We start from the raw sequence: 27559 nt of genomic DNA on the forward strand, positions 1-27559 counted from the left end.
TAGCTGAATCATGATAAGATTGCGTACAGTATAATTCAAGTTCCTTGTTCTGCAGAGAACTTGAGCACAATCTCATAAAAGGAAACAGTGGTAGCATTATCAAGATTAGCTGATTCAAAGAGTTTCCTGTGGACGTGCTGAAAGCAGCTCCTGAGAACACTGCAGACATGCAGGCTCATCGCAAACCAGGTAGGAAACCATTCTCTCTGTACAGCACACAGCCTTTTACTGTGTGAAAGCAGGTAGGAAACCATTCTCTCTGTACAGCACACAGCCTTTTACTGTGTGAAAGCAGGTAGGAAACCATTCTCTCTGTACAGCACACAGCCTTTTATTGTGTGAAAGCAGGTAGGAAACCATTCTCTCTGTACAGCACACAGCCTTTTACTGTGTGAAAGCAGGTAGGAAACCATTCTCTCTGTACAGCACACAACCTTTTACTGTGTGAAAGCAGGTAGAAAACCATTCTCTCTGTACAGCACACAGCCTTTTACTGTGTGAAAGCAGGTAGGAAACCATTCTCTCTGTACAGCACACAGCCTTTTACTGTGTGAAAGCAGGTAGGAAACCATTCTCTCTGTACAGCTTTTACCAAGTGTGAAAGCAGAGCTATTTTCAAGGTGCTAGGTCACGTTTGCGTGTCAACATGCAGGTACTCTGATGACGGCACAAGATGAAACGTTAGTCTGCTTTCCTGATGGCTGGTTACAGATCAGCATCAACCCTACTTTAGTTATATTAAAATGAGGCAGTCCAAGATGAATCGGGGTCTGTGAAACCAGACATCAGGAAATTTGAGTACCCATATTGTTGAGGACTTTATAATAGGGTTCTTGTTGTTATTTATAAAACTAACAAAACATGCAATTGAAAACGTCCTCTTCTATAAAACTTTCAAACAGTAGACAGTAATACCATTTGTAACCAGAGTGATGATTGTACAACGTTTGAACAAAGGAAAAAAAACAAACAATCTGATGTACAATAATTTGTTTATATATGGAGATAAATATCTGTGAAGTACAGAAAGAGCCAAGAGTGAGAAAGAAGAACAGAGAAGCAGAGTGAGCGAGTGCGAGTGTTGGAGGAAAGAAAGAGAAGAAGGAAGTGAGAGGAAAAGCAGAGAGCGCGAGGGAGTTATTTTTATTTATTGATTTGGCATGAACCCCGGCCCAAACAGGGATTCACTGTCATTTTATTTAGTGCAGTAATTAAAAGCAGCAAATTTGGCATCCCATCTGGTCTCCCGGAGTCTTGTTTCACTTCCAATGCAGCAGTTCATTACAAAAGAGTGAAAGATTTAATTTGCCTAGGGCTGCAAAAATCTTTGTGTGGGCCCTGGGTATTACTAACAATGTGCGGACAAAATTTGAGAAAATGTCCTCACAAAGCTAGCAACTCCTGAAAAAAACAACGTTGTGGGAATGTCCCCACTTTGTAAAACACCCTTTTAAGAACTAAACATACTGTGGCAAGAAATGGCGTTGCAGTGACTCAGACCAGGAGGAGGAACAAGAACAAAAACAAAGGTACGGTGCAGTGGCGCGTGCGCCGTTTTATTTAAAGAAAACAAAAATAAATAAAATATCTAAACAAAAATAAACACTGCTTACAGAGCTCAAAAATAAAAAAAAAAAAAAATTGCTGTCACTGATCCTGTATTGTAAATACCAATATCTCGCTCTCGCCTCCGTACACACCCCCTGGAGTGCAGAGAACTGCAGGTATTTATACAGGTGACCATCTCCCGATTAGCAACAAATCAATCACTTAATTAATTTGGGAGATGGCCACCTTCTGCACGTGTTTTTAATGTGGATGGGGCTTCCCAACCACGCTGCAAAACAATACAAAACAAAACGCACGGCGGTTCGCCGTCATCTATATACAAAATACACAAATAGAAAACAATAAACAAATAGAAAACAACACAGGGGTGGAGGGAGAGACCCCGTTCTAAAAATAAACAAACAATACGATTAAATAGCAGGGATTTCCTACCGCCCTGCTACATGCGCCTACATTTCTTTTTTTTTTTTAAGTGCCAAAATATTTCGTTTGTTGTCGACTTTCACCCTGTGTGGAGTTTTGTCTGACTTGGAGTTAGAATACAAACGTGTGTGTGTGTTTCAGTGTGTGTGTAAATTCGTCTGCCGCTTCCTGACTACCCTGCCAGATTGCAAGATGATATACAGTATCTTCACCAGCATGCAGATAACTTCCTTTCAGGTGACTTGCTTTGCCATCAGTTTCAGCCCCTGGCTGTGTTTAGAGGTAGTGTTGCCTGTTTCTTTGGTGTTTTTTGCAGTCATTTGCTGGTGAATTGAGGATTTGCACCCAACGTGGTGGTACTCCATGTAATTCATATAAGAATACCATCTAAACTCCTTACACCAGGAACATTTATTTATTTATTTATTACATTTATATATCGCTTTGATATCAAAGTATCACAAAGCACTGTACATAACCAAAAACACAATACATTCAAATAAAAGTTCCCAGACATATTTTCTGCCACAAATAAAAATAACAGAGTAAAAAAAAAGTAGCACATCACACTAAGATAAAAATGCCATTTTATAAAAATGTGTTTTCAGTCTTGACTTAAATATTGTAACTGTCCCAGCTTCCCTGACTAACAAAGGGAGAGTGTTCCTTTGATAATTGTGATAATTTAGCAGCTCTAAAAGAAAAAGTCCTCCCTCCCGTGTTAGTTTTAAGTTATAAAATAGGTCAGTATGATAGCTCTGTGTGCAGGCTGGAGGTTAACACCTGACCTCTGTGATAGCGAGGTGCATGATGGTTTTGTTTTCTGGCCAATATTTTTGTAATGTAAAAGAAATGTAAAAGCTGGCACAGAAGGTTCTGAACCCAAACTGAACCCTGATCCCAATCAGGTACAATACACCAGCGTGTTTGATCACATTTTCTACATGGCTCTGGATAAATGTAGCAGTTGCTTATAAAAAATGACTTCTTATAGTACAAATTCACTGAGCACGAATTCCCTGTGAGTGTGAATTCATATCTCTGGTGCTATCCATATTGTTGCAGTGCGTCTAAACATGTTTTCCATTTCCTTGTCTTCAGGTATCATTGCAGGATTGCTGCTCTGGTGCTGTTCCTTGGCAGACCGTTCTTATGAAGCTGGATTCACCTTGTCAAATGGTTCATTTGTTGGTAAATTACAATGAATAACCTTTCAAACATTTGATTCTTGTTTTCACCAGCGGGGGGAGTGTGGCCAGCAAATTTATTGAGTAAAACTATGTTTGAGAAATCGATTTTAATTTTCAAAAAAATGATAATTACACAAAGCACATTTTTATTAAGGGGTGGCACGGTGGCTGGGTGGTTAGTGCTGCTGCCTCACAGTGCCAGGGTCCTGGGTTAAATTCCGGCCTATGGGTCTGCCTGTGTGGAGTTCGCATGTTCTTCCCGTGTCTGCATGGGTTTCCTCCCACAGTCCAAAGACATGCTGTTCAGGTTGATTGGTCAATCTAAATTGCCATCTGTGTGATATTTTTATTAAACAGAGTAATACCATAAAAACACCAGGAAGCTAGTATTTTAATAGAATGTCATTCAATAAACGGTAAAAATTTATATTAAGGTGCTGCTTATTAATGTTTTATAAATAATTTATATATGCTTTGTAACTTTGTCATAGAGTGTTAATAAAGCATTCTAGATGGTTTATAACCATGCAACAGCCATAAACAGAATTAGTTTAAACACCCCAAAGCACAATAGGTGGCTAAAAACTGTCCACTTTATAAAACTGTAATTCTGTCTATGGCTATTGCATGGTTAGAAATAATCTATGATGCTTTATTAACATTCTATAATATAGTTATTAAGCATCTATTATATATTTATAATTGTGACAGGGTCTTCCTCGAGTCACGCGTGTGGGTCGCCGCTGTTCAAGCATACAGAGAGACAGAGGTCGGTGTTGAAACGCCGGCACAGGCGCGCAGGATTTATTAACAACAAAAAGAAAGTGAAAGTAAAATAAAGGCGGTCATGTGACGTTACCAGCGATGGTAACGCACAGAGGACAAATACAGCAAACCGTACAAAAAGTGCAAAATAAAACACAATACCCCAAACTATAACTCAAAAAATGCCGTGAAAACGGCAGGCCTTGCAGCAGCCCCGATCACAGCGATCGCCCTGCTTTTATACTGACGCTCTGTTGAGACACGCCCACCTGCCTGCTGGAACAGCTGATTGCTTTCAGCTGCTGCTCCACGCAGACAGGTAATCGTCCCCAGCGGAGCGCCACAGCAGCTAAACAATTAAATCAATATTAACAATTAACACAAAAACATACAATAAACTACATATTCCATTGTGCAAGGCTTAAGCTTTGCCACAATAATCATTTATAAAAATATTAATAAGAAGAACCTTAATATAATGCCTTATCCAATAAACATTACAAATAAAACTCCTTGTTTAAAAACACACGGATGAATGCATGATCTGATGGGTCTGATTTATGGAATTTAAAAATGAAGGGCATGTTAAATAAAAGCTAGGTTGTAACGATCCACTCCCTTTCAAGCAGGTGTTACTGGTCACAACTGAATCAAAATAAGACCTAGATTATTACCATGACCAGGGGCCGGTTTTTCTAAATTTTTAATCTGAGTAACAGTGATCCGGTGTTTGTAATCCTATATTTTGTGATGGAGATTACTTTTATCTGGCTCATTTTGATCCATTTTTTTTTCTAGAAAATGTCACTTCTGGATTACATTTATCCAGATAACAATTAATCACAATTACAAAATCCAGTTTTTTGAAGTGGGCTAGTTCTTAAGTATAGTTTTTTTTGTTTTTTTTTTTTATGTGTTTTTTTTTTTTTTTTATATATAAAGAGGCTATTATTGATGATATAGCCTAAATAAATTAATAAAATAAATAAGATATTACTCATTACAATGAGTAATACACCACTTTATGTTTTACATTAGTGTTTAACAAAAAATCACACAAATCGCTTTTAATGTTAGTGCACATATAACGCATGCAAACAATTGTTATTTTATTTATGCCTGCTTAACAGAAATTAAATAAATAAATCTAAATTGAATAAAAGTAAAACTTTTGAAAAAAAGTATATGTGTTTTCAGACATCTTCATCGTCTTCCTCGTGGGTCGTGAGTCCAGCATCTCAGACGAGCTTTAAGATGGTGTGTGTGAAGGTGTATGCGTTTGATGTTGTATTACAGCTATAACACTAAATACTTGTTTTCCTTTTTGCTGGCATGGATACAAAACTTAAATAAATATATAAATATGATATAATAACATTCGATTTTGACATAGCGTGTGCTTGCTGTGAAAACTCAAACACAATATCGCTGTTCTGTGATCATTTAAAAGCTAAACCCACCTCCGCAGTAGGATCACAATAATCCTTTGGATCAAAGTAATCCTGATCTCCTCTTTACATTCTGAAAAACCCAATTGCAGCATTTAATCATGATTAAGAGAGCGACTGGATTACCAAAACCAAATCCGGATCACAGCAATCCCGATCACATTTCGATGTTTTGAAAAACGCAATTGCACAATATTATCCAGATCAAATGCGGAAATCCAATTATCAGAGTTTTAGAAAACCGGCCCCAGGTTATCAAAGTGAACTGCACAGCGAAAAAGAAAACAAAAGGTGACTTACGCCAATAACAAAGACAATACGGTTTATTGCACAATATGGTTAAAGGCTGGAAATGTCGGAATAAATAACCAACAAAAAAAACAAAACAAACAAGAATAATAAACAACTAGAATAATTAATCAGTTGAATAAACAACCCAATACACTGGATTAATAAGGAAGAATGAAACTCCAAAAAGTATTAAAAAAAACCCCAACTAAACAGTCCCAGAAAAAGTATCAAAACAAAAGAAAAAATGCAACAATATCCAAATCCAAATACTGAAAATAAAGTAATGGAAGGATCTCACTGAGTTTATGATTCTCTTTATGATGCTGCTGTTTATAAAGATTATAACAAACAGTTACTAACAAGGTATCTAATCAAATACAAAAAAAAAATAAACACACTGGCCTATCAGCCAACTTTAACTCTCTGTGCAAACTCCTACATCACTCTCCCATTTTCCATAATAGACTTGCCTGGTAGAAAATAAATAAATAAATAAATGCTCGGTGGAAGTATGCTAACTTTTCCAAAGTTGTGGTAATAAGTACATAACGTACAGTATATTGAATATGCCATCAAAACACAGGTCGGGTTGTTCAAAGCAAAAAGAGCAGAAAAGACAGCTAGAAATTTCCCAAAAAGAAGCAGAAAATGCTAAAAAAAACAAAACAAAACAAAAAAACAGTACAGTAAATGGTTTGAAAGCGTTCCAACAACAGCAGGTGGAACCGTCAGCCTCCTCCTCGCATGATAAACAAACAGTTGAGCCAGAGAAAAGACGGGAATCAGAGACATCGGACTGGAAATGTACAACAGCAGCAAATACAAGGTCCTGAATCCGTACTGTGAACCCAGGACCCAGTCAGGCACCTTCATGTGATTTATATGATCCAGCTACCTGGCCTAACTTTCGTACCAAAGAGCGAAGAGTTGAAATCATGAAACATAAACCTGTGCAGCTAAACAAACTGACGTTTAATTCCCCAAAAATCACACATGATTTGGACTCATTTTTGCAACAAAGATTTATTTTAGGTTGAGGTTTTTTTATTTATTTATTTATTTATTTTTTTTAATTGAGGGGGGGCTACTTCACACTCTTGCACCAGGGCCCATTGAATCCTAGCACCAGTCTGCCTCACCAAGTACAGAAAAGAGCAGTAGACAATCAAATTAATATTTTCAATCAACAGCAACATAGCAGTGCTCATCAATGATCAACAGACTTGTCACAGAAACGGCCGAAGCGGGCGGTCTCAGAACCAGGAAAAGGAAGGAATGACAGATGTGTGGTTTGGTGGAGCTGAGCGAATGTTTCACTCAGCATTTAATAAACAGAACAGAAAATAAACAGTTGGTAACAAACAAAAACAGGACACGGCACACGTCGCCAAAACAAAATAGACAAACAAAACGGATTAGACAGACAAACACGGTGAGCAGATACTTTCACTATTCTTTTTAACTTTAACTATGCTTTTTATCTTTACCTCCATCTCCAATCCCGTTCTCCACTCACCGAACACCTAAACCGCGAGTATGTGACAACGTGCATCTATAGATACTGTTGTGCTGGGATTCAATTACCAATTAATTATTCACTTGAATCCCAGCACATGAATTAATAAAGTGCAATTCCCCGTGCTCACATATTACTACATTTTACTTGCACGTGAAGTGCTGTGCAATTCTCGTGCCTAAATACACATATACATTTTTAAACACTCGCGTTACACAGACCTGTTTATATCCCGTGTACCAATGTCTATACACCAACATTTAAACACACCACACACAACACATAACAGATAATATACACAGGGGCGGGCACTTTGTCACATATATCCCTCCCTGTGCAAAGCACACATGGCCTCAATGGCCACCTCCCCCCTTAAAAGCCCAAAAGTCCCGCCCAGTGTCCTTGGCCAGGACCAGAGGCTTTCAGGGGCCCACAGGTCGTAATGCTGTCAGCAGCAATGCTGACAGCAGGGTAGCATTCTCCTGCCAGGGTAGTCCTAGCAGCGGAAAGATTGCTTGGGGTGTGGTCTCCTGACCTTCCCCCTTCTTCGGCGCCGGGAGCTCCCCTTGGTGGGGCTTCAACCACAGTTCTTCCTGCAGGGAAGAAACTGCAGAGGGAGCAGGTCTCCGGACCTCCCCCACGATCTCCGACAGCGAAACTGCTGCTGGGGTTGGTGGTCTCCAGACCTCCTCCCCCTCCTTCGTGGCCGGCAGCTCCCCTTTGTGGGGTCCTGGCCACAGTACTTCCGGCCATGATGTGGAGTGGCGGGCAACCCCAGGCGATGCCGAGCGGCGGGCAACCCCAGGCGATGCTGAGGCATCCTTGGGCGAAGTGAGGCTGGCAGTCAGGACAAGCTGGGGTGCGGGTGTTGGCCCTCTTTTCGGCCACTGCAGCCGGGAGGTTCTTCCCAGTGCTTCCCTCAGCAGCCTATACACAGGCTGCTGAGGACCTCCAGCATCTAGTCCTGGTCCAGGGAGAGGCAGCTCCTGCTCCTCTCCCCCTGATGGAGGTGGAGGCAGAGGAAGCTCCAGCTCCTCTCCTCTGCTGGTGGGGGAAGTGATACCAGCAGGCAGTCACCCTCTGCTGGTGGACGGGGACCCAGCAGGCATTCACCCTCTGCTGGGGGACAGGGACCCAGCAGGCATTCACCCTCTGCTGGGGGACAGGGACCCAGCAGGCATTCACCCTCTGCTGGTGGAGGAGGCAGAGGCAGCTCCTGCTGCTCTGCGCCTGCCGGTGGAGGGGGCGGAGGCAGAGGCAGCTCCTGCTGCTCTGCTCCTGCCCATGGAGGTGGGAGCGGCATGTAGTCTCCCCTTGTTACAGGGGACTGGTGCGGCTCTCCCTCACTTGCAGGAGACTGGTGCGGCTCTGGAGACAGTGGTGGGACCTCTGCCTTCCTCTTCTGCGGCAGTTCCTCCTCTCCCTCTTGGTAGGGGCAGCGGAGGGACAGTTGGCAAAGAGATGGTCCTGATTGCAGAGGAGGCACCCCGGCAAGGACTGGTTACATCGCCGGGGATGTCTGGCCCTTAGGTGGCACTCCTCCTCCCTGTCCCTCACCTCTTTATCCTCATTCCTGCTTCTCCCCATTTCTTTCTTCCTTTTTTTTTTGTAATCCAAAGACGCCCCCTTTTTTTTTTTTCCACACAAAAAACCTCTCCTGGTCTGACACTTGGAGGCGCTGTTAAATCCCACGCAGGACATCACATGTCACAGAGACGGCCGAAGTGGGTGGCGTCAGAACCAGGAAAAGGAATGAATGACAGAGAGTTGTGGTTTGGTGGAGCTGAGCGAAAGATTTAATAAACAGAACAGAAAATAAACGTTGGTAATAATACAAAAACAGGACACGGCACACGTCGCCAAAACAAAAAAGACAAACAAAACGGATTAGACAGACAAACACGGTGAGCAGATACTTTCACTATTCTTCTTAACTTTAACTATGCTTTTTATCTTTACCTCCATCTCCAATCCCGTTCTCCACTCACCGAACACCTAAACCGCGAGTATGTGACAACGTGCATCTATAGATACTGTTGTGCTGGGATTCAATTACCAATTAATTATTCACTTGAATCCCAGCACGTGAATTAATAAAGTGCAATTCCTCGTGCTCACATATTACTACATTTTACTTGCACTTGAAGTGCTGTGCAATCCTTGTGCCTAAATACACATATACATTTTAAACACTTGTGTTACACAGACCCGTTTATATCCCGTGTACCAATGTCTATACACCAACATTTAAACACACCACACGCAACACATAACAGATAATATACACAGGGGCGGGCACTTTGTCACAAGACTGCATCAAAAATGAAACTGCATCAAATCTGGGATTAGTTTCTAGTGTGAACAGAAGAGGCAGTAAAGCCACATTAATTACTTCCAGGTTTAATACCAGATTCGACTCCTGGATTCACTTTCCTCAAGCGTGGAAACTGTATATATGGGCTTTGCTGGAGACAAAAGGAACATAAAAATACACACAATAACATCAGCACATTATGAGGAAATGAGGGAAAATTTAATTTCTGTTCTTTCTTTTTTAAGAAGGACCCATGACTAACCCATCAACAGGTACCAGGGAAAGAATGAAACAAAGACAGGCTTAATAGTTTTAATAGTAGCCTTTGTTATCTATACATGAGCAGCTTTTCTAAGCATTATTTTCTTTTTCCAGCGCCCTGTACAATCACCTCCTGTGACACCAGACAATATCATTTAGTGACAACTTCGAAGACCTGGACTGAAGCGCAGAGCCATTGCAGACGAAATCACACGGACCTGGTCACTGTGTACCTCCAGGAAGAAGCAGATCACCTGTACAATATAATGAAAAATACTTCTCTTAAACGCATCTGGATTGGGCTGCATCGTGACAATGTGAAGGCTAGTATTAAGAGGGTCCTCTTCTGAGCTGCTGCTGGTGCAGGAGGCAAGCAGGGCCCAGTCACTGTGACAGGCTCATCAGCATGAGTTACACAGCTAGTGTTTACACTGACAGGCTCAAGGGCATGAGTTATACAGCTAGTGTTTACACTGACAGGCTCAGCAGCAGGAGTTACACAGCTAGTGTTTACACTGACAGGCTCAGTATCATGAGTTACACAGCTAGTGTTTACACTGACAGGCTCAGTATCATGAGTTACACAGCTAGTGTTTACACTGACAGGCTCAGTATCATGAGTTACACAGCTAGTGTTTACACTGACAGGCTCAGTATCATGAGTTACACAGCTAGTGTTTACACTGACAGGCTCAGTATCATGAGTTACACAGCTAGTGTTTACACTGACAGGCTCAGTATCATGAGTTACACAGCTAGTGTTTACACTGACAGGCTCAGTATCATGAGTTACACAGCTAGTGTTTACACTGACAGGCTCAGTATCATGAGTTACACAGCTAGTGTTTACACTGACAGGCTCAGTATCATGAGTTACACAGCTAGTGTTTACACTGACAGGCTCAGTATCATGAGTTACACAGCTAGTGTTTACACTGACAGGCTCAGTATCATGAGTTACACAGCTAGTGTTTACACTGACAGGCTCAGTATCATGAGTTACACAGCTAGTGTTTACAATGACAGGCTCAGGGGCATGAGTTACACAGCTAGTGTTTACACTGACAGGCTCAGCAGCATGAGTTACAGGGCTGTAAGATATATACTTAGCAGTACATGAATAACAAAAAGGAAAAACAAAACACAGTTCAAAAACAGCTAAGAAATAAAAGGTGGCCAAGCTTGGGCCGGGTGCTACTCCCACTACACAGGGAGGTCCCACACCAGGAACCTTATAAGGCCGAAATGTTTTCATGCTTGGCTTGGGGTTTTCTTGACGCAGAAAATTCACTTTACCCGAAGCTGATCTAACGAAGAACATCCGATACCTGAAAATCATCCCTTCATGTTAAAGTGAGACTAGTTTGAATTACAGATCTGAATCTTCATCCCTTCATGTCAAAGTGAGACTAGTTTGAATTACAGATCTGAATCTTTGTCCCTTCATGTCAAAGTGAGACTAGTTTGAATTACAGATTTGAATCTTCGTCCCTTTATGTCAAAGTGAGACTAGTTTGAATTACAGATCTGAATCCTTGTCCCTTCATGTCAAAGTGAGACTAGTTTGAATTACAGATCTGAATCCTCGTCCCTTCATGTCAAAGTGAGACTAGTTTGGATTGATCTCCAGGGTAGCCCCAAATGTGTCATCTGGGCTACTTTGGAAATAAAAAAAATGTTTTTTTTAAACTTAACATGGTAATAAATACAGTGCAGGCCTGTGCTTTTAAATCCAATATCAAACTGTCCGATCTCTTTACTTATTTTTATTGCAGTACAAAAGTGGGCTAAGTAATGTTTAATTATTAATCAATTTTGCAACAATCATACAAAGATCAACATTCCAAATTCAGAAACATGCACTAAAAAAGGAAGAGTGCTAAAACAACATGGTAAAGCAAGGAGCCTCTATACCATATGTATCAAAATAATACATTAATATTGTTTGAAGTTGAAGACGTTCCTGTATGAAGAAAAATTACAACTAACTTATTTTAAGAAAGGAACATATTTTATTTAGCATATGCTCATCCACAACTTTAAACCCACAATTATAAATCTTACACATTCAAATATTATATAAAATATATATATATATATATATATATATTTATATATATATAGTATATATATATTATATATATATATATATATCTATATTAAACAATCCTACCCATAGACCATGTTTATTTTCTTAGATGGTAAAGCTGAATGAATGCCTTTATTGTCATGTTATCAACTTAATAACAATTCTTGAAATTAAAGAAAACAATTTCAATACTTCTAGTAACAAGAGGCAGAAGGGTTATTTTACAACGGGTCGTTGAGCTACCATGACATTTAGAGTTACACAGCAATCCCTGCGAGAAACGGCTCTCCTTTCGACAGTGTAACCGTTTGGGATTTAATAGAGAAAAGTGTAAGGTACTGCACGCAGGAAATAAAAATGTACATTATAAATATCATATGGGAGATATTGAAATTGGAGAAGGAATCTATGAAAAAGACCTAGGAGTTTTTGTTGACTCAGAAATGTCTTCATCTAGGCAATGTGGGGAAGCTATAAAAAAGGCTAACAAGATGCTCGGATACATTGTGAAAAGTGTTGAATTTAAATCAAGGGAAGTAATGTTAAAACTGTACAATGCACTTGTAAGACCTCATCTTGAATATTGTGTGCAGTTCTGGTCACCTCGCTATAAAAAAGATATTGCTGCTCTAGAAAGAGTGCAAAGAAGAGCGACCAGAATTATTCCGGGCTTAAAAGGCATGTCATATGCAGACAGGCTAAAAAAATTGAATCTGTTCAGTCTTGAACAAAGAAGACTACGTGGCGACCTAATTCAAGCATTCAAAATTCTAAAAGGTATTGACAGTGTCGACGCAAGGGACTTTTTCAGCCTGAAAAAAGAAACAAGGACCAGGGGTCACAAATGGAGTTTAGAAAAAGGGGCATTCAGAACAGAAAATAGGAGACACTTTTTTACACAGAGAATTGTGAGGGTCTGGAATCAACTCCCCAGTAATGTTGTTGAAGCTGACACCCTGGGATCCTTCAAGAAGCTGCTTGATGAGATTTTGGGATCAATAAGCTACTAACAACCAAACGAGCAAGATGGGCCGAATGGCCTCCTCTCGTTTGTAAACTTTCTTATGTTCTTATGTTCTTATGTTTCAATTTTCCCGAAGTGTAAAATTCGTCTTTTTCCTGGAGGACCAGAGCCATGACATTTCGTGGCTCACCTCGACCTCAGTCCACATCTGGGATTCTGACTATGACAGTGCCACCTCTTTTTGCGAGGTTGTTACTGTTGGATGTCATGGCTAGTTTGTCTAGTGCTCTCTTTGCTGCTCCTGGGAACCCTGTATACTTGTTTCTTGCTGCACCAGTCACAGATAACCTGAGATCCAAACCCTTCCTCCTCCTGTTCCTAAACAGCACAGATGACATGGCAATTTTGTCCACAACTAGTCAGAAAAAGTAAGTTAAAAACTACAAGCCTTATTGTTTTTGAAGGAAAACAACAAAACAAAACAAAATAAAACCCCCTCTAGCTCAAATTTCCTGGTGTATTTCCTGGTTCCCAGTTCACATTTTCCAAGTCCTTCACAGATGTCAAAGAGTCCAAGACTTCTGCATCTGCCAAACCAACACTCGCTCTGGTCCCAAACATATCCTGACATGGAGAACGCTATATCGCTATCTTTCTGTAGCTGAACAAAATGTAAGCCTTCTACCCAGTGTTCTGATTCATCCCTGCTGCACCTGTCTGACATCATGGTTTGCCTTTTCCACTGTGGTGAGGTTTTCCATGCACTTCAGGCCACAGTTCTTTTAGGTTTTCATTTATTTTATTTGGCAGATTCCTCACCATTGTCACTTTGAAGTCTACAAGGCATCCCAAGTATGCTAAAAATATCAATGATTCAATAAGCTACTTCTTCAGCTTGCTTGGTTTTCAAAGAACGGAGAAAGCTGAATCTTATCAAATGGCCTTTACCGTTTAAAATGTAAGAGAATTCTCTGTCCTTTTCTGTCTGCATGTGGATACGATGTACCTGGCAGCAGGAATGCTTACATCAAACACAGGCTTCACTACCACCCCTTTCTGGACATGTTGCTTTTTTAGTTGGCATTCTTTACACCTGTGTAAAGAAATCTCCAAAACAGCCCTGGTGACATTTGCATAGTTTTGGTTCAGTTATTTTTTCATGCTTCGCAGCATCTTGTGGTCCACTTTAGCATTAATCATGTCAAAATAGCACAGCAACAAAAAACTTGACTTCAGTAGCAACATTTCCAGAAGTTATCACTGCCAATTTAGTTACACCCCCCCATGGTAAATAATTGATAGCGCTTGAGATGGCTGTAGTGCTAGAAGACAGTATTTCACTAGTTTCACTTTTACAAGAAGGGATGAAGATTCAGATTGGTAATTCAAAGTAATCTCACTTCGACATGAGGGGATGATTTTCCGGAAAAGTGAATTGTTTGCGTTGTGATGGGGTCATTCGCAAGACAACCCCAAGTCAAACACGAAAAGATTTTGGCTTTCTAAAAATGTCAGTTAACCCCAAGCCAGTGGGGTCAACCCAATGGCCATGGAGTCATATTTTAGCATGGGATCCTAACAGATAATAATTCCAATGCACAGCTTAGCTGGAGGGGCACCAGGGTCAGGGGGCAGAGGAGCCACCTTCACCGCCTCTTAAACCTGCTGTTGCTTTTTTAAACAGACACCCTGGAAGTGGTCTGACGGAGGGGTTTCATCATTTCAGCACTGGCAAAAAGGGAGCCCAAGTAGTGAGAACGACGACAACTGTGTAATCATGCTTCAGTACGTGGGAGGTCAATGGGTAGATGTGAATTGCAGCCTTTCTTACCCCTTCTTTTGCTATACAGGTAAGGAGCTCTGTTCTTTTTCAGCTCAGTTGTGTACATGTATTACACACAGTGTGCCCATAAGCATTGCCACCCTCCATTAAAGGGATGTGTCTTACAACTGTATTTCTACATGTTCTAAATATAATCCCTGTGTGTGTTCTGAAATATCTCTGTTGTTTTTTCTGCCTATAATTATTGATCATGCTTACTGTATGTGACAGTGTATTTTCTATCCCTCTCTGCTCTGCGCTGTGTTTCAAAAACAACAAAAAAAGAACCTGATAAATGTAGTTCATGAAACATTATCTGCTTGTATCCACTTGTTCCTTGATATGTATAAATGTTGTAACAACACATACATTAAAACACATGAGCCAGAATAAATGTTCTAATATAATAAGTCCAATACATTTGATTTACAATGTTTTCCTTTGTTTTAAAATGAGTTCCTGTGCTGTTTTGTTTCTGCGTGCTGTTGTAACCTGTCCTTGCCCTTTAAAAATCAATTGCTCGTCTCAATGATGTCACATGAAAAAAACAAACAAATCAGGCAGTGAACTGCAATCCCACCCCTATCCAATGATATGTGTTTACAATCTGCACTGCAAAGTGTGGTGGCCCAGTAAGTCAAATAAATGAAGTGTGCTATTTATCGTGTTTACCCGATCACCGGCCCAGAATGACACTTCAGTATGATCGTGTTTACATGAATAAGGTCCTTAAAGGGTTACTAATGTTTTGGTTTTATTAGTCCCATTATCGATGTTGTCCAGTAAAAACTAACCCTTTCACTGCCTGGGCTTTATTAATGATAAAGACCACATGCTTTGAAACAGTTCAAATAAAGTTCCATTACACGAGGTGTCCAATGGCCATTAACCATTTCAGTGCAACTTAGTTTTAACCTCTGACCATGTTAATGATCAGACTTCCTGCTTTCATACAATGTCTTTACAAGCTGTATTCTACGATTCTCTCAAGTCCAGTAGCAATTAATCTTTCCACATTCTTTTGGACCTCATATAATAATGCAGATATTTCCATTTGACAAACCATTGGATCAGATAGGACATGCCATCATATTATATTGTATTTAAGTTTGACATACCATCAAGACCCAGCCACATTCCCCACATGAATCCCCTAAATTCCCCTAAAATTTCCACTAACAACTACATCTCCCAGAATAGAATGTCTTCAGTTACTAAGAAACTGTTCACAAGAAAAACAACCCTTAGGACAGAGGGAAGGAGAAGATACTTCACATAGAGAGTGGGGAGGGGATGGAATAGGTTACCTAGTCATGTTGCTGAAGGAGACTCTTCTTCACACAGAGTGGTAAGGGGATGGAATGGGTTACCTAGTCATGTTGCTGAAGGAGACTCTTCTTCACACAAACAGTGGTGAGGGGATGGAATGGGTTACCTAGTCATGTTGTTGAGGCAGAATCACTTGGATCCTTTAAGACACAACTTGACAAAGTTCTGAGATCAATCAGCTTGTAGGACCCCGGACAAGGTTAGATGGGCTGAATGGCCTCCTCTCGTTTATAAATTTCCCATGGTCACATTTTCATTCTTAGAAACTCAACAAGGTTTAAATAACCCTCCTGATATGTTCTGTGGATATGGAAGTTGCATTAAAACAGATGCCACAAGTGTGTTCCATTTGTCCAAAACCAAATATTCAGAAGCATCCACAGGATCATACCCTAACCCTAAATCACAACTTTACCCATAACCTTTAACTCAATCCTAACTAACAGAGCATTTAGTATCGGACTAATCAACAAACTGTACACGTGAGACTGTCTCATTGGGGTTACTTACTACTGAAGCCACACAGGACAGTGTGAAGATGAAGCTAATAGTAATATTGCATGAAATATTAACATATTACAATTTTTTTAACCACTGTTGTGCAGTATAAGGATGCTAGGTAACACAGAGGTACACTAGACTTTCATCTCTGGAAAACTGACTGCACAATGAGAGTAATGGGAATGGAAATACAAAGCAGATACGAACTGAAATTTCAAATGCGTTTTCATGCAGACATTGATGAGTGCGCCCAAAACCCCTGGCTCTGTGGTCCGAATGCACAATGTACCAACACTGTCGGCAGCTACACCTGCTCCTGTAATCCTGGATTATTTCCTAACACTGGATTGGAATGGATACTCAATCAAACACGGTGTGAAGGTATGTAAATAGAAGATGTCTTACACTGGGGTTTACTAGAGCAGAATACGCTTCCCACTAGGGCTGTGCTCAAAGGCTGGAAGGTTCGTTCACTAGCCAGGAATCCGAAGGTAGTTCTAAACCTTGAAGGTTTGTCAGGAGACATTCATGCACTGTCAGATGTTTTTTTTTCTCTCTGTTAACAGAAACCGTTTGAGAATTTATGAATACTATAAATCACACATTGCTGTCACTCACATGCAATTTTGATCTTTTGATTTGTATAATGCCTATCACTAAAACAAAAGTTGTTGTATTAAAATCCACTGCCAAATCGTTATACGTACAACTCTGCATGGTGCTGCTGCTGTTTCTTAGCGGTTGTATTGCTTCAATAAAATATCTAGTGTACAAGTCGTTGTAAGAGAGGTGTTATGGTAGAATAAGTATGAAATAAAATGTATACGCTAACACTAATCATTTTAATTTCGATAACTGAGCACTGTACCTTTAAAAAAACAGTTGAAAGGTCACAGCACAGAGCATGGGTTTCAAAAAAACAGAAGACAGAAAAAAAACAGAAATTGTGTTAATCTATAGTCTGAAGTATTTTGTTGAGCTAGGTTTTGTTTCAGAGGAAAAAAGTTGCAAGCAATAAAGTGTACATATTTATTAATCATTATTTTAACCTTTATTTTATAAAGGTTGAAACCCTACTTTTTGGGATAAAAATAAATTAGCAAGAGCTGTATCTGAAGATCCCAACTGGGGGTTACAGTTCTGTGTTTGGAATGGGAAACTGTTCCACAGCTGAGATTTTTTTAATTGCAATTTAGAACTTGTATGAATTGGTAAGCATTAAACACTGTTCTTTTTTCTTTTGTAAACAAGTTAGCAAAAATAAGACGCATTACAAAAACTGTTACTGTGAAATAGTAGCGTCCCAGCCCAAGCTGTTACCGGCAGGAAAGAGACTCAGAGACAGGAAGCTGCAGTTTAAGAACTAGAGTGCATGTTTAATAAACAAACAAACACAAAAACAGGAACAAATAAACAGGCACAAGGGCCAAAATAAAAGGTTGAAACAAAACAATACAACCACATATAGGCTGGGCATTAACCTTTACTATACCATTTAAACCCACACCCACACCCACACCCACACCCACACCCACACCTAACCTAACTCCCTCCACCAGACAAAGGTTTTCTCCTTCCTTTTATACCTGTGGCCACTCCCCATTTAGCACCAATTACCTAACTAGGGAACTGACACACCTGTAATTGCTGGCAGGGATAGATGTAACCCCATCCCTGCCAGCCTCACATTTTATTTAAATCGTAAAAACATAATTACTGTTTTATAGAACGTATTTTTAAACTGCACGTGAATGTTTCATTCCATTTGTAAAATAGTACGATTTTCAATCAAATATAAACTAGTAGCTACGGTGATGGTCACTAGTAAATTATGCTAATCAGTACTATCGGAGGTTGGAACCTTCGTTCGGTAAGGTGTTCCAAATCTTCGAAGGTCAAAATGTAGCCATGCTTTCCACGAATTATATTTTGTGTTAGCTCCTGTAACTTATTCTCTTGCTGTTTTGTATTTTCAGATTTAACAAAAATCCAAGATGGGAAAACCTGCAACATTAATGTAGGTGATCAGTTTGTTAAAAACATCTACACTGTTCCAGAGAGGTGTATATTAAGTAGGGGTGCTGTATTCAGAGAGGTGTATATTAAGTAGGGGTGCTGTATTCAGAGAGGTATATATTGAGTAGGGGTGCTGTATTCAGAGAGGTGTATATTAAGTAGGGGTGCTGTATTCAGAGAGGTGTACACTACCGATCAAAAGTTTTAGAACACCTCCATTTTTCCAGTTTTTATTGAAATTTACGCAGTTTAATGTCTCAATGTACTCTGAAATTAAAGCATAGAACAAATAAACAATTGGAGATAAAAAAGAAATCATGGAATAGTTTTGTTTAACAAAATTTAATCTAAATTTGTGACTCATCAAAGTAGCCACCTTTTGCAGATATAACAGCCGAACACACTCGTGGCATTCTTTCTACAATGGAAATCAAATATTGTTTGGAAAGTTCTTCCCAACACTGTTGCAGAAGTTCCCACAAATGTGTTGCACTTGTAGGTTGCTTTGCTTTCACCCTTCTGTCCAGTTCATCCCAAACCAGCTCGATGGGGTTTAAGTCTGGAGACTGTGCTGGCCATTCCATGATATGAAGCCTACAGTCTTGTTCTTTTCTTCTAAGGTAGTTCTGACATAGCCTGGAGGTATGTTTTGGGTCATTATCTTGCTGTAGGATGAACCCCTGACCCACTAGGCGTATACCAGAGGGTATTGCATGGCGCTGCAAAATGCTGTGGTAGCCGTTTTGGTTCAGGGTGCCACTCACTCTGTGCAAGTCGCCAACTCTGGATCCAGCAAAAGAGCCCCAGACCATCACGCTTCCTCCTCCATGTTTGGCAGTTGGTGTCACACACCAAGGAACCATCCTTTCGCCTACTCGACGGCATACAAAAACCCTGTGTTATGAACAGAAGATTTCAAATTTTGATTAATCGGTCCATAAGACCTTCTTCCAGTCTTCAGTAGCCCACTGGCGGTGCTTCATGGCCCAGGCAAGCCTCTTTTTCTTATTTTGCCATCTTAGCAATGGCTTTCCTACTGCCACTCGACCTGTCAAACCTGCAGCTTGAATTCTTCTCTTCACAGTTGAAACTGAGACTTGCTTACTTCGACCAGTGTTAAGCTGTGCTTTAAGCTGTTGTCCTGTGAGCCATCTATCACGCAAGCTGTTGACTCTCAGAATCTTGTCTTCTGAATCTGTTGTGGCTTTGGGTCTGCCAGACCTCTTCCTGTCAGAGTTTCCTCCAGTTTCCAAGTGCCTTTTGATGGTGTAGGAAACTGTACTCACTGACACCTTGGCTTTCTTTGCAATTTCTCTAAAGGAAAGACCTACACTTTTAAGGGTTATAATGGTCTGTCTGTCTTCCTTTGTTAATTGCCTTTTTCTCGCCATTATGATAGCAATATACTACTTCCTGCAGTACAACACTGTCCAAATAATGCTTAAGAGGGTGTAGTAACACAGTCTGTTCCGACACTGCTTTTATACAGACAGAGGGTTTGTAAGTAATCAACAAAAGTTGGGACACCTGTAGGAATTGTTAGCATCAACGTTCAAGGCTTAATTTACTTCCACTGCTGCAGAACAGCTGTAAGTTGTTAACCCATTACTTGTTCCCTGAAAAAGGTCTTTTTGTATAACTCTGAAATGTACATTATTTTTCAGTTTTTGATAACCTAAACTTTTTTTTTTAACCTCTGGCAGTTTACTGCTTACCTTTGTACCATTTCAGGTTATTCACTGGACTTGAACTGCTTAAATTTCAATAAAAACTGGAAAAATGGGGGTGTTCTAAAACTTTTGACCGGTAGTGTATATTAAGTAAAACTGCTGTATTCAGCGAGGTGTATATTAAGTAGGGCTGCTATATTCAGAGAGGTGTATATTAAGTAGCGGTGCTGTATTCAGAGAGGTGCTGTATTCAGAGAGGTGTATATTAAGTAGGGTTGCTGTATTCAGAGAGGTGTATATTAAGTAGGGTTGCTGTATTCAGAGAGGTGTATATTAAGTAGGGGTGCTGTATTCAGAGAGGTGTATATTAAGTAGCGCTGCTGTATTCAGAGAGGTGTATATTAAGTAGGGCTGCTATATTCAGAGAGGTGTATATTAAGTAGGGGTGCTGTATTCAGAGAGGTGTATATTAAGTAGGGGTGCTGTATTCAGAGAGGTGTATATTAAGTAGGGGTGCTGTATTCAGAGAGTATATTAAGTAGTGTATTCAGAGAGGTGTATATTAAGTAGGGTTGCTGTATTCAGAGAGGTGTATATTAAGTAGGGTTGCTGTATTCAGAGAGGTGTATATTAAGTAGGGTTGCTGTATTCAGAGAGGTGTATATTAAGTAGGGTTGCTGTATTCAGAGAGGTGTATATTAAGTAGGGGTGCTGTATTCAGAGAGGTGTATATTAAGTAGGGCTGCTGTATTCAGAGAGGTGTATATTAAGTAGAGAGGTGCTGCTATTCAGAGAGGTGTATATTAAGTAGGGGTGCTGTATTCAGAGAGGTGTATATTAAGTAGGGGTGCTGTATTCAGAGAGGTGTATATTAAGTAGGGGTGCTGTATTCAGAGAGGTGTATATTAAGTAGCGGTGCTGTATTCAGAGAGGTGTATATTAAGTAGGGCTGCTGTATTCAGAGAGGTGTATATTAAGTAGGGGTGCTGTATTCAGAGAGGTGTATATTAAGTAGGGGTGCTGTATTCAGAGAGGTGTATATTAAGTAGGGGTGCTGTATTCAGAGAGGTGTATATTAAGTAGCGGTGCTGTATTCAGAGAGGTGTATATTAAGTAGGGCTGCTGTATTCAGAGAGGTGTATATTAAGTAGCTGCTGTATTCAGAGAGGTGTATATTAAGTAGGGTTGCTGTATTCAGAGAGGTGTATATTAAGTAGGGTTGCTGTATTCAGAGAGGTGTATATTAAGTAGGGCTGCTGTATTCAGGGGTGCTGTATTCAGAGAGGTGTATATTAAGTAGGGGTGCTGTATTCAGAGAGGTGTATATTAAGTAGCTGTATTCAGAGAGGTGCTGTATTCAGAGAGGTGTATATTAAGTAGGGATGCTGTATTCAGAGAGGTGTATATTAAGTAGGGCTGCTGTATTCAGAGAGGTGTATATTAAGTAGGGCTGCTGTATTCAGAGAGGTGTATATTAAGTAGGGCTGCTGTATTCAGAGAGGTGTATATTAAGTAGGGGTGCTGTATTCAGAGAGGTGTATATTAAGTAGGGCTGCTGTATTCAGAGAGGTGTATATTAAGTAGCGGTGCTGTATTCAGAGAGGTGTATATTAAGTAGGGGTGCTGTATTCAGAGAGGTGTATATTAAGTAGCGGTGCTGTATTCAGAGAGGTGTATATTAAGTAGGGGTGCTGTATTCAGAGAGGTGTATATTAAGTAGGGGTGCTGTATTCAGAGAGGTGTATATTAAGTAGGGGTGCTGTATTCAGAGAGGTGTATATTAAGTAGGGTGCTGTATTCAGAGAGGTGTATATTAAGTAGGGCTGTATTCAGAGAGGTGTATATTAAGTAGGGGTGCTGTATTCAGAGAGGTGTATATTAAGTAGGGGTGCTGTATTCAGAGAGGTGTATATTAAGTAGGGGTGCTGTATTCAGAGAGGTGTATATTAAGTAGGGTATGCTGTATTCAGAGAGGTGTATATTAAGTAGGGCTGCTGTATTCAGAGAGGTGTATATTAAGTAGGGTGTGCTGTATTCAGAGAGGTGTATATTAAGTAGGTTGCTGTATTCAGAGAGGTGTATATTAAGTAGGGTTGCTGTATTCAGAGAGGTGTATATTAAGTAGGGGTGCTGTATTCAGAGAGGTGTATATTAAGTAGCGGTGCTGTATTCAGAGAGGTGTATATTAAGTAGGGGTGCTGTATTCAGAGAGGTGTATATTAAGTAGCGGTGCTGCTGTATTCAGAGAGGTGTATATTAAGTAGCGGTGCTGTATTCAGAGAGGTGTATATTAAGTAGGGGAGAGGTGTATATTAAGTAGGGCTGTATTCAGAGAGGTGTATATTAAGTAGCGGTGCTGTATTCAGAGAGGTGTATATTAAGTAGGGCTGCTGTATTCAGAGAGGTGTATATTAAGTAGCGGTGCTGTATTCAGAGAGGTGTATATTAAGTAGCGATGCTGTATTCAGAGAATTAATCATCTACTGGTCTTGTATACTGGGAGATGGAATGTTTCCATTCTGTTGCTATTTAGATAAATGGTAATATGTGCTTTTCTTTGTTTTTTTTTTACAGACAGGAACATCGAGTAACCTAACCAGTTCCTCTGCCTGGTTTTGTTTCATCACTAACTTCAGTTCAACTAACATTACATCTGGATATCAGCTGCAGGTCAGAATGAGAGTTCTCTAACCCTTATCAGTGCAGAGAACACAGCTTACTAAACCTGAACCTGAACCTAAACCCTCCCCCCATGAACTCTCAGTACCTTCTGCTGCACACGACTGAAGAACTTAAAGCCAGTCCACTTCTCCCCGCGCACTCACCTTAGAAATGAGTGCATTGTTGTTTAGTCAGTTAGAGCACAGGCCTCAACATAACCCATTAACCCTGAGGTGACTCAATTCAACCACAAAACGGCGCGAGACAAGAGAAATCAGAAAGCCACATTCCTAAAACTCACACACCGCTCGTTCGCCTCAGCTCAGGCAGCTGAGAGCTAGACAGCTAGCTGCAGCTTCTCCCTTTCAACAGTAAACTTTATTTACAACTAAAAATCGAGTCACAATGCACCATCACTCCCTGTGCTGAAGGTCAGCTCCATGCTCTTGCCTCACTCCATGTTCCTAGCATCACTCTAACAGGCCAATGGCTTTCCTGTTGAGATCAATCATCTACTAGGAACCAGATATGCCAAATGGTCTCCTCTCGTTCGTACATTTTATGTTATGTCCTCCATGGCTAGTTATTATTTTTCTGTGTGTAACACAAACAGACACTTTGTTTCCATACCTCCGTTGATCACTGCCAGTGCGCAGAAAGCAGGGGGTACAGTATTCCTCTGCTTATAAGAACACCTCCTAAGAGAACACTTCACCTAAGAGAACACCCTTGTTGTGAAACAGACTTTTCCCATTGTAAATTCGCCGGCTAAAGGAACAGGAATTTTGCTTAAAATAACACCTTTTTGGCACTGTGACAGGGTAGCCGGGTGGTGACGTCAGGCAAAAGCATGAACCAAAAACAAACAGACACTGCAGGTATGGTGCAATGATGCTTGTTCCATTTTATTTTTAAATAACAAAAATAAAATACATATTTAAAGAAAAAGACACTGCTCACAGAGCAAAGTTTTAAATAGAAACACAAACAGAAAGCCAAATAGGTCAGGCTGGGCAGATTGCTGTCACTGTTCCTATTTTTGTTTTGTTTTGTTTCTCCCTCCTTTCGCACTCCCGTACTCTCCTCAGTACACCCACTATGAGCTGAGAGTGCTCAGGTTTATATGCAGGTGACCGTCTCCCAATTTAGAAACAAATTAATCAATTAATTAATTTGGGAGATGGCCACCTTCTGCACAGGTTTTTTTATTATACACTGGCAGAGGACGAGCTGCCTAATTTCGCCTCTGCCAGAAACAAAATATTAACAAAACACAGCTACAACACAGCTACAACCGTCATATTTAAATACAATAAATAAATCATAATAATAACAACAATACAACAAAACAAATACAAAATAATAAACTGCACAGGGGTGGAGGGGGAGACCCTGTTCTAAAAATAAATAAACAAATGCATGTATAGGGCTCCTCGCCCTGTTATTGGCACCGATAGCGTTTCATTCACAACTGATACAGTACTGTTTTGTAACCTGACAACTCATAATCATCAAACTTAAATTAAAATTATTTATTCAATATTTTCAAAACTGACTTGTCATTGTGAGAATGTCTTGAGGCACACTGATTGGATTATTCAATCTTTCCAGAACCAGCGTCATATCATTGCCTCATTTTGTATTCTGATTTCCATGAGTGCACCTTATCATTACAAAATGTCATGTAAGCAAACAGCGAAACACGCCGCTGTTTTTCTTGCTACAAAAAGTTGGAAATTGTTCGAACTCCTGAAAAAACCTGAATCAGACACAAGTCACTGAGCAATTTCATGTTTTCTGTTCTGGTGAGTTGCATCAACATTTTGTGCATATCTTGAATATTGTTCCTGTACAGGTATTCATAATGAATCTAGCGATGCTGCTGCATTTTTTAAATGTGTGTAGAGGTGCTTTGTTAATTTAGTTAGTTTATTAACATTAGTTTGTCTGTTATTTTATTGTTATAGTTTATTAACACTATTTACAAGTGTAATATTATTTATTACAATTGCCTATTGCTTTTCTCTTAGTTATCTGTTCATTTCATATGTTGATGCATGTGCGTCATGACAAGTAATAAATATGTAATTATTTATTGATTCATATTGTGTCTGGTGGTCAACTCCGTCTTAAAGAACACTTCGGCTAAGAGAACACTTTGCTTGCTTCCCGAAAGGTGTTCTCTAAGACGGAGACTATTGTACTTGGCTTCAAATATTCTTCATAGGATTCTCTCCACCGAGAAATTCCACTCACGTCATTTTAAAGTCAGTTGTATATTATTACCTTCATACCGGGCAAGCCCTATAACATCTCTGTGTGTATTCCATTTATAAAGTTTGTCAAGTGTGGTTGTATTCATCTAGTACAAGAGAGACAAAAACTCCAAAGAAATTGCAGAAAATAGTTTTTTTAGTCCAGTTTTGCATGTGCTGCTTGACAGGCACAATCTTCCAGTCTGGTGCTGTATTTATGTTTTTGTATGGTACTGTATGAAAGATTCTTTTGACTACTGTTTCTGCGATATCTCAACAGATTTTAATGAATTGTGCATGTATTTACATAATGGGGAAACAAAGTACAATGAAAAAAAGAAACACCCTTTTGAAATCCACCATTGAAAAAATGTGACTTATCACGCTGATATACACTATTACATTTCAAAATAGCCTTTTCAATGTCAAACATTTGATAGTAGTTTTAAGAAACACATTTAATCAAAAAAGAAATTGATGAGAAAAAATGTAAACACATACACTGTGAAAATTAACTTGAGCTCGCAACTGAGATGTTGTTCCACAGACAGTGTGTTGTGTGAAGAAACTTTGTGCCAGTATCCAGGATCATTTTTCTCAATCAAATGTAAGAATATCAAGAACTCTGACAAGTGTGACATATTGTAGCTGAGCATTGCAGGAAGGAGTCGGAATATTCCAATCTTCATAAAAGTGTTGTCATTATCAAATACTGTACACAGCCCACAAGCCACCCTCCTCCCAGTGTGCAGTTTGTATGTTTTCAGAAAAAGAAGATAATTTTGGACGGCCCCTTGAGTGATTAATGGACTTTCATTTATTCTTTTCTTTCAGCAAGCAGCTGGTGTTTTAAGCTCTGCTCTGAACGACACTTCCTTGTGGAGTAACCTGACCATAGAAGAGAAGTCTGTTGCAGCTGAATCATACCTGGACACCGTAGAGAGGGCAGTGCTGCAGTTGACTGAGCCTTCAGACATTCTGTTAAGGAAAAATGTGCGCTCAGCCAATCTAGGTAAGGAGGAGTCCTTTAACCATTATCAATAGAACTAGAACATGGAGCGATAGAACTGGAACAGGCACAGCAAGAGAAAGACCTTGGTGTTGTAATAGACTCATCTCTGTCAGCAACCACACAGTGCAGGGAAGCAATCAACAAGGCAAACAGCATGCTTGAGTATATAGACACGACTGTAGTTTATCAATCCAAGGAGGTTATGATGAGGTTGTGTAATGCACCGGTGAGACCACACTTAGAATATTGTGTCCAATTCTGGTCATTGCAGGATCAAAGGGACATTGTTGTCCTGGAGTCCAAAGAAGAGCAACCAGACTAATTCCAGGGCTAAAGGACTGAGCTATGAAGAGCTGAATCTATTAGCCTAGAATAAAGAAGAGTTAGGGGGAGTGAAGTTTTAAAATCTTGAAAGGGAATGACGTACTTAACCTGAAACAATTAAGCACAGTACAGAAACCAGGAACAGAGGACACAGTTGGAAATTAAGTGGAGCTAGACTCCAGGACAGAGGAACGGAGACAGTTCTTCACACAGAGTGGGGAGGGTATAGAATGGGCTGCCTAGTCATGTAGTTGAGGCAGAAACACTTGAAGACCTATCTTGACAATGCTCTGGGATCCACCAGCTACTGTGAGTTTAGATGGGCCTAATGGTCTCCTCTCATTCATACATTTTTAGTTCTTAATATTGTGACCAGAATATAGCAGCTCATTTAGTGGGGATTTAATCAAAAATGCATGCCTGTGGAATCTCTGTGCTATTTGGCGACATTCAATTAAACTTTCCAGAGGTGTGGTATGTACAGTGTGGAAAATGCTGGGTCAGTATCCAACCATACAAATGCATTCACGTTTTGGAAACTATATATATTGGATTATGGCAATGGCATGGAAAGGATGCTCCAGCCACACCCACCAAGCAGATATGAACTTGATGTTGTTTTCATGTACAATGTGTTCAAAACAACTTACTTTGTAGGAAACCCACTTACCATTCCCTTACTTCAAATTGCCTTTTCCTTCAAGATATGGAGTTGCTGATTATACCAGTCAAACACAATGCATCAAAGGAACAGTTACAAGCCAATAAAAACACACTGGACATTAAGTTGGGAAAAGTTATGGAAGAGAAAAAGAAAGGTAATGTATAATAATATACCTCTAGCAATTTAATTTCTCTGTTAGTTCTGCATTTACTTTGTCAAGGTTTGTATCTCACTAAAGATAGGACTGTGCAAGTGCTGTAAAATAAGTCTGTCTAACGTCCATATATATGACACTTGCTTACTTACACTGGCTGGCACAAGTTACTGAGGGTGTCAGAATTTTAACAGAGGAACCTGTCTGTCTGTATGTCATTTATATACACAGTAAAGCAAGTCGCCATGGTGATAGTCATGATACTCTGATTCTGTATTTACAGACTAACTGGGGGGGGGGGGGGGGGGGGGGGGGGGGGGG

The 27559-nt window shown here is 40.0% G+C and overlaps 1 protein-coding gene across 1 annotated transcript; it reads left to right on the forward strand.

Annotated features, from left to right (window-relative positions):
- Positions 1 to 27526, forward strand: LOC121304506 (E-selectin-like). Its single transcript, XM_041235671.1, has 10 exons — positions 1 to 189; positions 3094 to 3183; positions 9892 to 10100; positions 14515 to 14680; positions 16717 to 16863; positions 18459 to 18499; positions 22743 to 22838; positions 25919 to 26096; positions 27125 to 27238; positions 27522 to 27526. Exons 1-10 carry the CDS (start codon positions 168 to 170, stop codon positions 27524 to 27526), a joined length of 1068 nt encoding a protein of 355 aa, XP_041091605.1. The 5' UTR covers positions 1 to 167.
- The last annotated feature ends 33 nt before the right edge of the window (positions 27527 to 27559 follow it).

This window comes from Polyodon spathula, chromosome 38, assembly GCF_017654505.1.
Source record: "Polyodon spathula isolate WHYD16114869_AA chromosome 38, ASM1765450v1, whole genome shotgun sequence".
In the NCBI taxonomy this organism is placed as follows: Eukaryota; Metazoa; Chordata; class Actinopteri; order Acipenseriformes; family Polyodontidae; genus Polyodon; species Polyodon spathula.